We start from the raw sequence: 15,360 nt of genomic DNA, 5'->3' as shown, positions 1-15,360 counted from the left end.
ACCTACAGAACCTCACGTCCTCATAGAGCTCCCTAGATAATGAGTTGACCTAGAAAACCCCCAGATGGCCCATGATACCTTCAAGTGGGGCTCATGAGTATCTAGGTGTTTCCTTATTCGTAATCACCAGGATACTGAGACGAGGAATATTTACTTTGCATACGCTTTTTCCAGAAGGCAAGGCCAGAATTCATTCTCGCAGGATGGCTGCAAGGACAAATACTTCCCGTCTAGGAACGGCAGCTGGTCATCTATCACAATATCGATCCATTCCCCAAGGTGCCAGAGCTGAACACCAAAAAACATAAAAAAAATTACAATGAAGAGTTTCTTAACTAAGTCTATACAATGTAAGTAGTATTAAGTCCTTTTGTAACATTGTTAAAAAAAATAAATAAATAAAGGAAATTTGTGGGTACTTGAAGGCCAATGTGTCTGTTTACATAGACAGAGCGACACAGAGCGATAATAGTCCGAATAGGCTTGGTTCGGCTAATTATTGCACTGTGTAATAGAGCCCTAAGGTTGAATTCAGCTTCACCCCCCTCCATCTGTTCTCCTTGACTTCTGTTACTGTATATTTAGGGACTGCAGATTTTTCTGAATATTTATAGGGAGCCTATTGGTAGGTTATAAGTACAATACAGACAGCTGGAATGTATTGAATTTAGGCAGGTAACATAGTGGGCAATGTCATTAAATAACTTTGACATTTGAATTGAAATACAGTGGTACCTGGTTCTCGAACTTAATTGGTTCCGGGGGGCAGTTTGAGACCAGAGCAGTGTCTTCCTATAAGTAATATTGTAATTGTGTTTAATTGGTTCCAGCACCCACCAATAATTACCTACAGTACCCATATATTACATTGATAAGTGCCCAGTGTAATCTATACAGTACATTACAGAGCAGCACTATATACTGTACAGTACATTACAGAGCAGCACTATATACTGTACAGGACATTACAGAGCAGCACTATATACTGTACAGTACATTACAGAGCAGCACTATATACTGTACGGGACATTACAGAGCAGCACTATATACTGTACAGTACATTACAGAGCAGCACTATATACTGTACAGGACATTACAGAGCAGCACTATATACTGTACAGGACATTACAGAGCAGCACTATATACTGTACAGTACATTACAGAGCAACACATTACTGTACAGTACATTACAGAGCAGCACTATATACTGTACAGGACATTACAGAGCAGTACAATACTGTACATTACATTACAGAGCAGCACTATATACTGTACAGTATATTACAGAGCAGCACTATATACTGTACAGGACATTACAGAGCAGCACTATATACTGTACAGTACATTACAGAGCAGGACTATATACTGCACAGTACATTACAGAGCAGCAATATATACTGTACAGGACATTACAGAGCACCACTATATACTGTACAGGACATTACAGAGCAGCACAATATACTGCACAGTACATTACAGAGCAGCACTATATACTGTACAGGACATTACAGAGCAGCACTATATACTGTACAGTACATTACAGAGCAGCACTATATACTGTACAGGACATTACAGAGCAGCCCTATACTGTACAGGACATTACAGAACAGCGCTATATACTGTACAGTACATCACAGAGCAGCATTATACTGTACAGTATATTACAGAGCATCACTATACTGTACAGTACATTACAGAGCAGCACCATATACTGTACAGGACATTACAAAGCAGCACTATATACTGTACAGTAGATTACAGAGCAGCACTATATACTGTACAGGACATTACAGAGCAGCACTATATACTGTACAGGACATTACAGAACAGCAATATATACTGTACAGGACATTATATACAAGAAACATTAAACAAAACCAGCAATTACAGTACAGTAGTCACCGACTCCTCACTCATCTTTTACTGTACAGAATCCCCCCCCCCCCTCCAAATCCCAACACTGTAAAGGATGGGAGATGGTGGTGCACTGACTGTACCACTACTGTACTGTATATGCACTCCAGGAGTCTTATACAACACTGTACTGTATGTGAAGCCTGGTACAACCCACCATCCACGCTCGCAGAAACGTTCAGATACTGACTACTTTATGACTGGGGGCCCGAAAAGTGTTTGAGAACCAATGCAAACTTTCCTTGAAAATACAGTTTGAGAACCGAGGAATCACTGTACTTATGTCTTGTATAACCTGAAACAATAGAGCAATATCTTCCACAGCGCTGTCCTGGAAAAGAGTCTGAAACAGACCAACATACGTATTCCAGGCATTAGTGGTGCAATTCCCCTTTGTAGTGTTTAACTTGTGCCGACTATCGCAGCTGCCAAGATAATTGAGCAGATTTCCATGGTATGTTTACTGGTCCAAGTAAGTGTCCAAAAAAGAGTTACATAAATTAAATAAAAATAGGTTAAAAAAATCCCTTGTTTCTTACCCTAAAATGGAAGATTCCAGCATAGTATCTGCTGAATCCTTGATCTTGTGGCATGATGTTTTCCAGTAGTCTGGGTTTAAAGGTAATGGATCCAATTGCAGATATTACCCAGCAATCACCTGTGAAATATATCGTCAATGATTCTGTTAACTTTCCAGTCCTGACTAATGTTGGGTTTACACGAAATCGTTCATTTTGATCTTTTAACAGGTTCTTAAATCGTCGTTCGTCGTTTGCTAAAATAGTTTGCGATAGTCCGGCCGCCCGCAGCCCCGCCCGCCGCCCGGCCCCCCGCTCATCCGCAGCCCGGCCCCCCGCTCATCCGTAGCCCCCTGCGCTGCTCCGATCGCCACCCCCGCCGCCGCTCCGATCGCCACTCCCACCGTCGCCGCTCTGATCACCGCCGCCGCTCCGATCACCATCCCCGCCGCCGCTCCGATCACCCCTTCCGCCGCCGTCGCTCCGATCGCCACCCCCGCCGCCACCGCTCCGATCGCCCCCGCCGCTGGGATCAGGTCATAAAGCAAAGACTGGGATCTATCCTATTTTAAATCCATTCCTGGCTTTAATCTGTCAGATAAATCTTTCTGTGTAAACGCACCATAATGCTAAATTTACACGGAGCGATAATTTGCCCGATCGTATGATTAACGATTTCGAAGTACCGATTTTTTTTTTATAACGATCAGCGTTTAGACGGTACGATATATCGTATGGAAAAATCGTTTGGAGATCATTTTGCGATCGCGCACCCGCAGCCCGGCCCGCTCGCAGCCCGCCCCCCGCTCAGCCGCAGCCCCCTGCACCGCCCTGATCACCACCCCCGCCGCTCGGATCGCCCCCCCGCTGCCGCTCCGATCGCCATCCCCGCCGCTCCCATCGACACCCCCGCCACTGCGATCGCCACCCCCGCCACTCCGATCGACACCCCCGCCGCCGCTGCTCCAGGCGCCCCCCCCGCTGCCGCTCCGATCGCCCCCCCGCTCCCATCGCCGCCCCTGCTCCGATCGTCCCCGCCGCCTCGGCCACGAGCATACGTTACCTGCGCCGCGTAGCAGGTCTTCAAATCCCCGGCTCCCCTCTTCAGCGCATTGATTGGCTGAAGAGATGAGCCGGGAATTTCAAACGGCTCCTCTTCAGCCAATCAGTGTTCCTCTTCAGCACTGATTGGCTGAAGGGGAGCCGTTTGAAATTCTCGGCTCCCCTCTTCAGCCAATCAATGCACGGCAGCACTGATTGGCTCAAGAGGAGCCGTTTGAAATTCCCGGCTCCCGGGATGTGGAAGACCTGCTACGCGGAGCAGGTAAAGTATGGTCGCGGCCGGGCCGGCGGGGGCGATCGGAGTGGCGGGGGTGGTGATCGGAGCGGCGGCGGTGATCAGAGCGGCGGCGGGGGTGGCGATCGAGCCGGCGCAGGGGGCTGCGGATAAGCGGGGGGCCGGGCTGCGAGCGGAAGGGGCGGACGGGGCAGCGGGCGGCCGGACTATCGTGCGGACGACGGTTTACACGGAACGATCGGCGAAATTTTTGCGAACAACGATTTAAGAACCTGTTAAAAGATCAAAATTAACGATTTCTCGCTCGTCGTTTGATCGTTCGCCGCGTTTACACGTACGATTATCGTTCGAATTCGATCGTTATCGTGCAAATTCGCGCGATAATCGTTCCGTGTAAACCCAGCATAAGGGTCCATTTATACAGAAAGATTATCTGACAGATTATCTGCCAGATTTTAAGCCAAAGCCAGGAATGAATGTTAGAAGAGGAGAAATCTCAGGCTTTCCTTATGACCTGATCTCTGTTTATTGTCTGTTCCTGGCTTTGGCTTCAAATCTTTGGCAGATAATCTGTCAGATAATCTTTCTGTGTAAATGGACGCTTAGATCAGCAAGATTTAATTGAATTTATGGGTCACCCTGATGGGTATGAGGACAACTAATAATTAAGGCACAGCCAGAATGGCGGAGTTGGGCAGGACCACAATAATGGACCCAAGAGATCAGCAGAACACAAGCCAATTTGAAGCCATTTCTTCTGTTACTTATCAGCTGTATCAGCTAATGTTTGGTTTTCTAAATTGTATACACAATTTCCTCTGTCTCTGATTTTTTGTTCAATGGGCATTGTCATTAAGAACTTTTGACATATCACAGAGAAAAGTGGCAGTCTCACTGCTCAGATCAGGAGAAGCTTGTAGTAGTGAGAAGCTTGGAGTATTCCTTTTGGGAGGATTCACTTGAATTAGAATTAATTTAGATTTGATGACCAGTTCAGATTAGTACAGGAGCAGGGACACCTGTCAAAAGATGTGAGACCCTGCTCTTGGGTCCCTGCTCCTGTACACTTAGCATCCATGCATACATTGTATTCCCTTACACTCTGTTAACATTTGCTGAGCTGGTGCAAAACACCTGAAAGCATAAAGTGTTTGCCTCACTTCTCAGTGCACAGGAGCAGGGATTCCTCTTTGTTGACAGGAGTCCTTATTCTAATTCTGAATCATCCAAATTTTATGGGAAAATTAGAGAATTTGTTTTTTACTTTAATGATCTGCTGATCTCTACTTATACAGAAACTTCTGCTTTGTCAGAGCTAAATTCTTGCAGGTGATCTACAAATTAGAGGAAATACAGTAGCACAGTATTGAAGAAGTACAGTAGATCACTTTTTAATCAGTGTTTTTTTGGGGGGAGGTGAGGGGATCATAAAAATAACAATTTTGTTTCCAGGTATTATTTTTTATTATGTATTTATCTATTTTTATGAAATTCTCTGTGCAGGATAAATAACTTATTTGAACAGTTTGGATATTTTAGCTCATGGTGATACATTATTTATTTATTGTTGTACACTTTTTTTTTTAGTTGGGAAAAAAAAATATTTTTTTATTTTAAATGTCTAACTTGTTGGATGCAGTGGCTGTATTCAATAATTGCCGTTGTTTGCATCGGCGGTCAAATTAGTTCAGGACATTTATTTGCTCCCATTATTTAGCAAACAACGGACGTTATTTTAAGTTGCTCACACACAGATTTATTTTTTGACCATCCTTTCACCATCTTTACAACATTCAGAGTAACTTAAAAAATAGCCACACCCAAAAGGGTGTTAAAAAGCATCCATCTGGAGCATGAACATACATAATAAACAAACAGCCATCACTGCAATAACGGGCACCAAAGTATGGTGAGTGACAGACGTTGTTTCAAGTGTAAAATAACGGCTGTAGAAAATGGACATAGCCAAGGGGCAACTCTGCCCAGGCCGAGGTACTTGAAGAGCTAGGTCAGCTAACCAAACATTTGCACCAAGTTGTCTATGAGGAGACTATTCTTACCAAGACTGCTTTGCACAAGGTCAAATAAGTTGGTCCCATTCACAATAAGGTGTGGATCCTCACATTTTTCCTGTGTAAAAGAATGATGATGATAACTAAATGCAGACCATAATAAGGATGATGATGATAACTAAATACAGACCATAATAAGGATGATGATGATAACTAAATACAGACCATAATAAGGATGATGATGATAACTAAATACAGACCATAATAAGGATGAAGATGATAACTAAATACAGACCATAATAAGGATGAAGATGATAACTAAATACAGACCATAATAAGGATGATGATGATAACTAAATGCAGACCATAATAAGGATGAAGATGATAACTAAATACAGACCATAATAAGGATGATGATGATAACTAAATACAGACCATAATAAGGATGATGATGATAACTAAATACAGACCATAATAAGGATGAAGATGATAACTAAATACAGACCATAATAAGGATGAAGATGATAACTAAATACAGACCATAATAAGGATGATGATGATAACTAAATGCAGACCATAATAAGGATGAAGATGATAACTAAATACAGACCATAATAAGGATGATGATGATAACTAAATACAGACCATAATAAGGATGATGATGATGATAACTAAATACAGACCATAATAAGGATGAAGATGATAACTAAATACAGACCATAATAAGGATGAAGATGATAACTAAATACAGACCATAATAAGGATGATGATGATAACTAAATACAGACCATAATAAGGATGAGTATACATAAAGACCAATGCATATAGAGCTGAATATCTCCTGTGAAGAGAAGGGGTTAAAGCGAAAGTTCCATCAGGTACATTCACTTTAAGTAGTGCCCATGCATAGAATGGCACCGGGAAGCCGGTACCACTGACCTTTTTTTTGAACCTTGCACCGGTTCCCATGTACGGTGTTGTTCTATTCACAGGCATCGGGGTCAGGGGTGAAGCACTGGATGCGGGCAGGGATGGCTCGACCCCAGTGGGAGGAAAACCCCGTCCCTTTATGACATGGCTCCATTAGAATCAATGGAGCCACGTCATAGAGGGGCGGGGGTTTCCTCCCACTGGGAGCGAGTCGTCCCTGCCCGCATCCAGTGCTTCACCCCCGACCGGGTGCCTGTGAATAAGAAAAAAAAATTACTGGGGTACCGGCTCACCCATGCTGGCGCCTTTCTATACATGGGCAATACTTAAAGGGGTAGTGCGGTGGTAAAAAATTATTCACAGACTAACACACATTACAAAGTTATACAACTTTGTAATGTATGTTATGTCTGTGAACGGCCCCCTTCCCCGTGTCCCACCACCCCCACCTGTGTACCCAGAAGTGTGGTGCGCTATACTCACCTGTCACGTGCCGACACCAGTCTTCTATCTTCAGCGAGTGACATCTTCTTCGGGCGGAGGGCGAACAGCTCTGACTGTCCCGAATGCCGGCCGCCCTCTGCAGCGTCATCCGATGCTCAGCCGCGATTGGCTGAGCATAACTGTGCTCAGCCAATCGCGGCTGAGCACAGTTGTGACGTGGCGGAGGGGGGACGGGCAACAGCGACTCGGCCGTTCGTCCGAAGATGACGTTTGGCACAAGATGGCGGACGGCCCTCGACACGGATCAGGTAATGTATAATGCACCAACACTTCCGGGTACACGGGTGGGGGGGGGGGGGAAACGGGGAACGGGGCGATTCACAGACATAACATACATTACAAAGTTGTATAACTTTGTAATGTGTGTTATTCTGTGAATAATTTCTGAACGCCACACTACCCATTTAAAGCAAATGTACCTGATTGAACATTCGCTTTAAAGTGACTCTGTACCCACAATCTGACCCCCCCCCCCCCCCAAACCACTTGTACCTTCGGATAGCTGCTTTTAATCCAAGATCTGTCCTGGGGTCCGTTCGGCAGGTGATGCAAGTATTGTCCAAAAAACAACTTTTAAACTTACAACCCCATGGCCTACGGGAGTATCTGTGCCCTAACTTTGCACCACCCCTCCGTCCCTGCTCCCCACCCTCTTTATCATTAGGAATGCCACTGGAACATTTTCTCGATGCTGAACACTGCACAGATGCTTAAAGCGTAACTGTCATTTCAGGGCCATTTTTCTGAAGACATTAAATATCAACAGTACAAGTGATTTTAAGAAACTCTGTAATAGGTTTTATGTACCAAAACAGTTTCCTTCTGGACTGAAAAAGCAATCTCCTAGCCTCCCCCCTCACTGCAGAAGCAGCAGGATTTCTGTCTCCATTATGTGGCTATGGAGAGGGGAGGGGCTGTTAGGAGTGACTGAGCACGGAGAAGTCTTGCAAAGCACAACACCCTGCAATCTTCTCTCAGTAAGTTCGTAGATAAGCACTGACCTTTCTGACCCCAGAACCCTGCGTTTTAGGTGCCCAGACAGTCTAGAAACAGCTGACCTTCATGTTACCTCTTCCTGCTCCCTTATCTCCTTCGGCCCCTCCCCCCTCCATAAGGATAGAATGGAGAGAGCAGAGCCCGTCTTCACTGGCTTCTCTGTAATGAAGACGTGTTTGCCTGATAATGCACAGATAAGAAGTCAGGGGGGGGAGGCTGGGAGATTGCTTCTTGAGTACAGAAGGAGGCTTTTTTGGCTGATGAAACCTATCACAGAATTTCTTAAAATCGCTTATACTACTGATTTCTGCAATAAAAAAAATATGACAGTTACGCTTTAATAATCCAGCCCATGTGCCAGGTTGCCACAGGTGGGGAATAGGAGGCAATCTGCCTGGAGCATTCCTAATGATGAGGAGGGTGGGGAGGAGGGACGAAGAGGTTGTGCCAGCCTAAAGGCCCTATTCCACCAACAGATCTGACGCCAGATTATCTGCCAAAGATTTAAAGCCAAACCCAGGAGTGGATTTGAAAAGAGGAGAAATCCAGTCTTTCCTTTCTGACCTGTTTTCTGTTTATAGTCTGTTCCTGGGTTTGGCTTCAAATCTTTGGCAGATAATCTGGCGTCAGATCTGTTGGTGGAATAGGGCCTTAATGCATACACAATCCAGGCCACTCCCGTTTGGCACAGGGCTGCTAGTTTAACCCTTTAAGGACATGGCCCATTTTCGTTTTTACGTTTTCGGTTTTTCCTCCTTGTGTTTAAAAGGTCATAGCACTTGCATTTTTCCACCTAGAAACCCACATGACCCCTTATTTTTTGCGTCACTAATTGTACTTTGCAATTACAGGCTGAATTTTTGCATAAAGTACACTGCGAAACCAGAAAAAAATTCGAAGTGTGGTAAAATTGAAAAAAAAAACGCATTTCTTTTATTTGGGGGAAATGTGTTTTTACGCCATTCACCCTGGGGTAAAACTGACTTGTTATGCATGTTCCTCAAGTCGTTACGATTAAAACGATATATAACATGTATAACTTATATTGTATCTGATAGCCTGTAAAAAATTCAAACCGTTGTTAACCAATATACGTTCCTTAAAATCGCTCCATTCCCAGGCTTATAGCGCTTTTATCCTTTGGTCTATGGGGCTGTGCGAGGTGTCATTTTTTGCGCCATGATGTGATCTTTCTATCGGTACCTTGATTGCCCATATACGTCTTTTTGATCGCTTTTTATTACATTTTTTCTGGATTTGATGCGACCAAAAATGCGCAATTTTGCACTTTGGGATTTTTTTGCGCTGACGCCGTTTACCGTACGAGATCAGGAATGTGATTAATTAATAGTTCGGGCGATTACGCACGCGGCGATAGCAAACATGTTTATTTATTTATTTATTTGTTTACTTTTATTTAAAACCTGGGAAAAGGGGGGTGATTCAGACTTTTATTAGGGGAGGGGGCTTTTTACTATTAACAACACTTTTTTTTTTTTTTTTACACATATACTAGAAGCCCCCCTGGGGGACTTCTAGTATATACACTGTGATCTCTCATTGAGATCTCTGCAGCATAGATATGCTGCAGAGATCCATGAGATCGGCACTCGTTTGCTTTCGGCTGCTGCAGCCGGAAGTAAACGAGTGCCGAGCCGAGGACGGCGCCATCTTGGACGCGTCCCCGGCCGGCATCAGTAACGGAGATCGCTCCTCCGGGACAAGGTCCCGGAGGAGCGATCTCCCCCACTAGACACCAGGGAAACGTTGCCTCCGGTAATAGGAGGCAGCTGTCAACTTTGACAGCTGCCTCCGATTAGCTAATTAGCGGGCACGGCGATCAGACCGTGCCCGCTAATAGCGGCGGTCCCGGGCTACACGCGGCACCCGGGATCGCGGCACTTCAAAGCGGGGCCGCCGCGCGGCCCCGCTTTGAAGTGCAAGTGAGGACATAGGACGTACCGGTACGTCCTATGTCCTTAAGAGGTTAAAACTAAATTTTGAAGTGTCACTGTCATTAAATTTTTTATTGCAGAAATCAATAGTCCAGGTGATTTTAAGAAACTTTGTAATTGGGTTTATTAGCTGAAAAATGCATTTTTATCATGAAAAAGCAGTTTGAAGCTCTCCCCCCTGTCTTCATGGTTTTCCTATGGAGAGAGAAAGTAAAGGCAGCAAAAACAGGACAACAAAGAGTTAATTTACATTCACATCATGGGCTCTCTGACAGGAGCTATCTGACCACTAATTAGGGCTGTAAATAGCTCCCCTGCTGTGCAATCCTTTGTTCTCAGCTCTCAGCTGCCCGCTAGTCTCCCTCCCCTCTTCATAGACCAGACAGGATCCAACTGATGAAAGAGATGAAAAAACAGTCAAGATTTCCTGATTCTGAGGAGTGGATGGCAGAAAGGAGAGGAGGGGAGGACCTGGGAAAAGGCTTTTTACATGCAGATAATGGCAGATTTGGCTAATAAACCCAATTACAAAGTTTCTTAAAATCGCCTGGACTATTGATTTCTGCAAAAAAAAATTTAATGACAGTGACACTTTAAGTAACTTAACCCCTTAGGGACCAAGCCTGTTTGGGCCTTAATGACCAGGCTCATTTTTCAAAATCGCAGGACAGATCTTGGAGTAAAAGCAGCTATCTGAAGGTACAAGTGGTTTGGGGGGGTTAGATTGAGGGTACAGAGTCGCTTTAAATTATATACTTCTGACTGTAGTACAAGGAGCTGTATATTGTGTATATCCTGAAATAAATAATAACTGTATACAGTAGACTCCTCTAATGACGGATGCCAGTATCCAGAGCTGCATTCTGAATTCTGATTTTACCTTCCTGCTGGTACAGTATCTGCGTGTCCTGATTATTTCAGTTATAAAAAGTACCATGGAAAAGCATTATATCTCCCATAATTCTTTGCAATTTTAAGCATTGCATTACAGAGGCTTGGTTTGGATGTGGCAGGGGAGTACCTGTGTACTTACTTTGATGAGATTTAAAGGGGTAGTTCACACACACAAAGAAATATCTCAAATCAACTAGTGCCAGAGAGTGCCAGAGATTTGTAATTTACTTCTTCTAAAAAAAAAAATCTAAAGTCTTCCAGTACTTATCAGCTTCTGCATGTCCTGCAGGAAGTGATGTATTCTTTTCAGTCTGGATCTTAGGGATTTCTACTGCTCTGGTCACTTCCTGACATGGACAGAGGTGGCAGCACAGAGCAATGTGTCAGACTTAAGACTGGCACCAGCTGATTTGTAACAAAACTTTTTTTGGCGAACAACCTATTTAATGGCAACCAGCAGAATAGTGAGTGAAGCTGTGAAGTATTATACAGGATGTAACTCAGGATCAGTAAAGAATCAGTAATGTAATGTATGTACACAGTGACCCCTCCAGCAGAATAGTGATTGCAGCTCTGGAATATAATACAGTATACAGGATCAGTACAGAATAAGTAATGTATGTACACAGTGACCCCACCAGCAGAATAGTGAGTGCAGCTCTGGAGTTTAATACAGGATGTAATTCAGGATCAGTACAGGGTTAGTAATGTAATGTTTGTACAGTGACCCCACCAGCAGAATAGTGATTGAAGCTCTGCAGTATAATACAATATATTTTACTGTATAATACACAGACATATTACTAACCGATGGTCTTCTCCATACAATTTTCTTAGTATCAAACTCGTTTTTCAGGCGTAAACCAATACTGTTAATGTTTGCTGGGAAGGTTTCATCAACAAACAGGACGCCCTTCCTCAGGTGGTATTCTCTTAACGCTTGAAAATCCTGGTTGTACATTTTCTGTGGATTCTCCAGCGTGCCCATCCTTGAGGCTGGTATCAGTTCTTATGACGTATTTTCTTGCTCTGAAAATACAGGTAATACATGGATGTATCTTCTCTAGGTCACATTTTTGTATTATTTTTGACCTATGCTGCTGTTTTCCCTTATGTTAAACTGGACAAGGCTGACTCACTGTTATGTCTAGTATGGAGCCTGAGGGGACAGAACATTTATCCTTTCATCTCCACCTTCTGAGAGACATGCTGTAACTTTTTTTTTTTTCCTTCAGTGATGCAGTCATGTGAGAGTTGATATATGTAGGATACATTGTGTTTTTCAGTGGCACTATTTCTTTTGCCATCAGAGATGGTTGAGGGCTTGAATATATGAAAGAAAAAAGCAATAAGAGCTGCATGTGCAGGAAAGTTAAAGGGGTTATCCAGTGCTACAAAAACATGGCCACTTTCTTTCAGACAACACGACTTTTCAGGTGCGGTTTGCAATTAAGCTCCATTCACTTCAATGGAACTGAGCAGCAAAACCTTGTCCAAGTTGGGGACAAGAGTGGAGCTGTCTCTGGATGTAAGTGGCCATGTTTTTGTAGTGCTGGATAATTCCTTTAACTCTGAGGGAGCCCCAAAAACATGTACAGTATGCACGTTCACCTGATGTGGTCATATTGAATTAGGCACGACACTATTCAAAGCTTAAAATTTCAGTGGGATTGCAGCCCTCCACCTTCCGGTAACTCATCCAGGACTTCCTTCAGCAAGATTAGCACAAAGAAAAAGTGATAAAAGCAGTGGCTTCCCTGGCGCGTTCCGTCTGGACGAGGAGTCTGATGTCTGAATCACTGGGTTTCCTCAATGTTACCGGACACTTACTCCACGTTCTGGTGAAAAGTGTTCTTTATTTGCATTCAGCTACCCTCCTCCTGGTCCAGACGAAATGCGCCAGGGTAGTCACCCTCCTCTTCATCAGGCATGCCTGAAAAAGAGGAGGCTGGTCTCCTCGAAACGCATAGCTGAATGCAAATAAAGAACTTCTTTTCACCAGAACGTTGAGTCAGTGTCTGGTAACATTGAGGAAACCCAGTGATCCAGACATCAGACTCCTGGTCCAGACGGAATGCGCCAAGGAAGCCACCGCTTTTATCACTTTTTCTTAGTACTAATGTTTGAGGGCTTGTTTTTTGTGGAACAAGCTGTAGATTTCACTTGAAAAGTTATTTTTTTTTTAATTTTAGCATAAATAATGTCAATAAAACAAAAACAATATAATGAATGTATAATAGTCTATAAACAATCTACTTTCTATTAAACAAAATCAATACCTATACATAGTAAATAAATGATACGTATAAAAAAAATACAATGTAATAAACAGATACCTACAATAATGAAAATAAAAGTTTATGCTAGCTAGTAAAAAATAAAATATTTATAGCGTTCTCTCTAAGGCTTCATGTACCATATTATGGCTTTGAATAATAATACAGGACTTATAAAACTCAATGGTTCCCTATGGTACCGCTGAGTTAAAAAAACTAAAAACTAACAAGTACTTTGGACCTTACTGCACTTCAGTATATAGATAGATTGCTGCATAAACTTACTGCTCCTCTTCTAAGATGTTTTCTTCAAGGAAAGGTCTCGCTCTCTGATTGTTGTCTGTAAGATGACGGCAGCTATATATAGGGGTGGGAAGGTCCAGAATCTGAATATACATAAGACACAATAGAAGGCAAATCTGACAGAACGAGCTAGAACACATCACAGATGCCCTGGAGGTAACATTGATGTTTCTGAAGTTTAACTCTAGAAACACAGTAAGAAGACAATAAATACATGAGACCAGGTAGGGATGTAAAGGCAGGAGGACTAAGGGTACTATTACACGGAACGATAATCGCCGAATCGGCTGATCGTTGATATAGGTTACAACCTATATTTGTTGGGGGCCGACCGCGCATCGCTACGTGTAATAGCGGTGCGTGGCCGGCAACTGACACTATACATTACCTATGCATGCTCCAGGGCTGCTCCTGCAGTCCGCTTCTCTCCGGGTCCCACGCGCTCTAGCTTCAGAGTGGCCTGTCAGCTGACAGGCCGCTCAGCCAATCACAGGCTGCGGTGGACCGCAGAAGCAGCCCTGGAGCGTGGACAGGTAAAGTATATAGTTTAAGCAAGGGCTGCAAGGACATCGGTAACAATATCCTTGCATCCCTTGTTAAACGATTATCGGGCCGTGTTATAGGCCCAGTAAACGAGCGCCGATCTAGCAGACCAGCTGTAGTTTACTGGTATTATCGGGCCCCCATCGGCCCGTGTAATACCACCCTAACTTTGTCTTTTTAACAGGCGCGATGCCAGACTCAGAGCACCTAGAGAGCATTGAGGTTCAATGGAGATGAGGTGGTGGGAGTTGTGCCATATGTTACTCCATGCGGCACGTAACATAAGTGTAATATTGCCATAACATGACCAGCTATTATGGTCATACACTAGACAGGTGACTAGAAGACTGCCCAGTATTCTCGCTTTAATATTACATACCTTCCATGACAGCCACAATAACCCTGTGCTTCATAGGAAGACACTGTACTTCCCAATGGCCACAAAGACATCAATGCCTCTAAGACAATACTCCCATAAGAACTGTAACCCCATCGTGAGGGTCACAATGTCAAAATTCTGTCAAGACCCCCACGATATCCATCGCCATCACAATTTACCATGAAAACCACTTAGCGTGTATAGTACACTTAAAATCTCTCTAAGGCTAGATTCACACGTAAAATATCCACTGCGGATACCTCTCTTGTGACTTCCAATATGATCACATACTGGTAGGGGGATTGTCATCCCGCTGCGAGTATGTAAGTGCCGGCCGCATCTGAGACTCCCGGTCCCGGTAGGTCCTGCGCAGACAATCACTGTACGGCCCCACCGCAGTCACTGACCTCCGGGAGCCGGAAGCCTCAGATGTGGCCGGATCGTGGAGCGGGTAAAGTATCTTCCCAACGGCGGGGGGTTAATGGAAGCACCACTTACATACATGTGTCCTTCTCCTGTAGTGGCGTCAGCAGACACCATCTCACTTTCTCCTGCAGTGACAGTTGTTCCCCCTGAAACAGAAGGAGTGTCTTCCCCCATAATGGCTGCCACTTGTACATCTACAGGCTCCCAACTGCCTCAGGAGTGAGAGAACCATAGATATCTCAGAGGCCAGAGGTCAAGCTTAAAGACATGCATTAAAGACTTGCTAAGTAGGGACAGTTCTACGGCCTCTGTTGTATATAATCTTTGTGCAGTTCTTATGTTATGTAGGTTTTTTGTAAGTTTTGTACTTGTGCCATATAACATTAAATAAATGTTTCTGGTTTTCGCACCAA

At 43.9% G+C, this 15,360-nt stretch overlaps 1 protein-coding gene across 2 annotated transcripts in view; it reads right to left on the bottom strand.

The window, feature by feature from the left end:
• LOC138774396 (calpain-13-like) overlaps positions 1–13,639 on the bottom strand; it is a 64,513-nt gene extending 50,874 nt beyond the window's left edge. Inside the window, exons 1-5 of one of the 2 annotated variants that reach the window (XM_069955203.1) lie at positions 13,582–13,639; positions 11,829–12,049; positions 5,790–5,859; positions 2,454–2,572; positions 155–288 (exon numbers count right to left, since the gene is read on the bottom strand). In XM_069955203.1, the coding sequence (XP_069811304.1) occupies positions 155–288; positions 2,454–2,572; positions 5,790–5,859; positions 11,829–12,008 (503 nt within the window). In that variant the 5' untranslated portion in view covers positions 12,009–12,049; positions 13,582–13,639. Of the gene's footprint in view, positions 1–154; positions 289–2,453; positions 2,573–5,789; positions 5,861–11,828; positions 12,050–13,581 lie in introns of those variants that run through there. The other variant, XM_069955204.1, reaches the window with a different exon arrangement.
• Between the last annotated feature and the right edge of the window lie 1,721 nt (positions 13,640–15,360).

The sequence above is a fragment of the Dendropsophus ebraccatus genome, chromosome 15 (assembly GCF_027789765.1).
Source record: "Dendropsophus ebraccatus isolate aDenEbr1 chromosome 15, aDenEbr1.pat, whole genome shotgun sequence".
NCBI classification, from domain to species: Eukaryota; Metazoa; Chordata; class Amphibia; order Anura; family Hylidae; genus Dendropsophus; species Dendropsophus ebraccatus.
The sequence above is the reverse complement of the archived record's forward strand: the minus strand, read 5'-3'. Positions and strand labels throughout refer to the sequence as shown.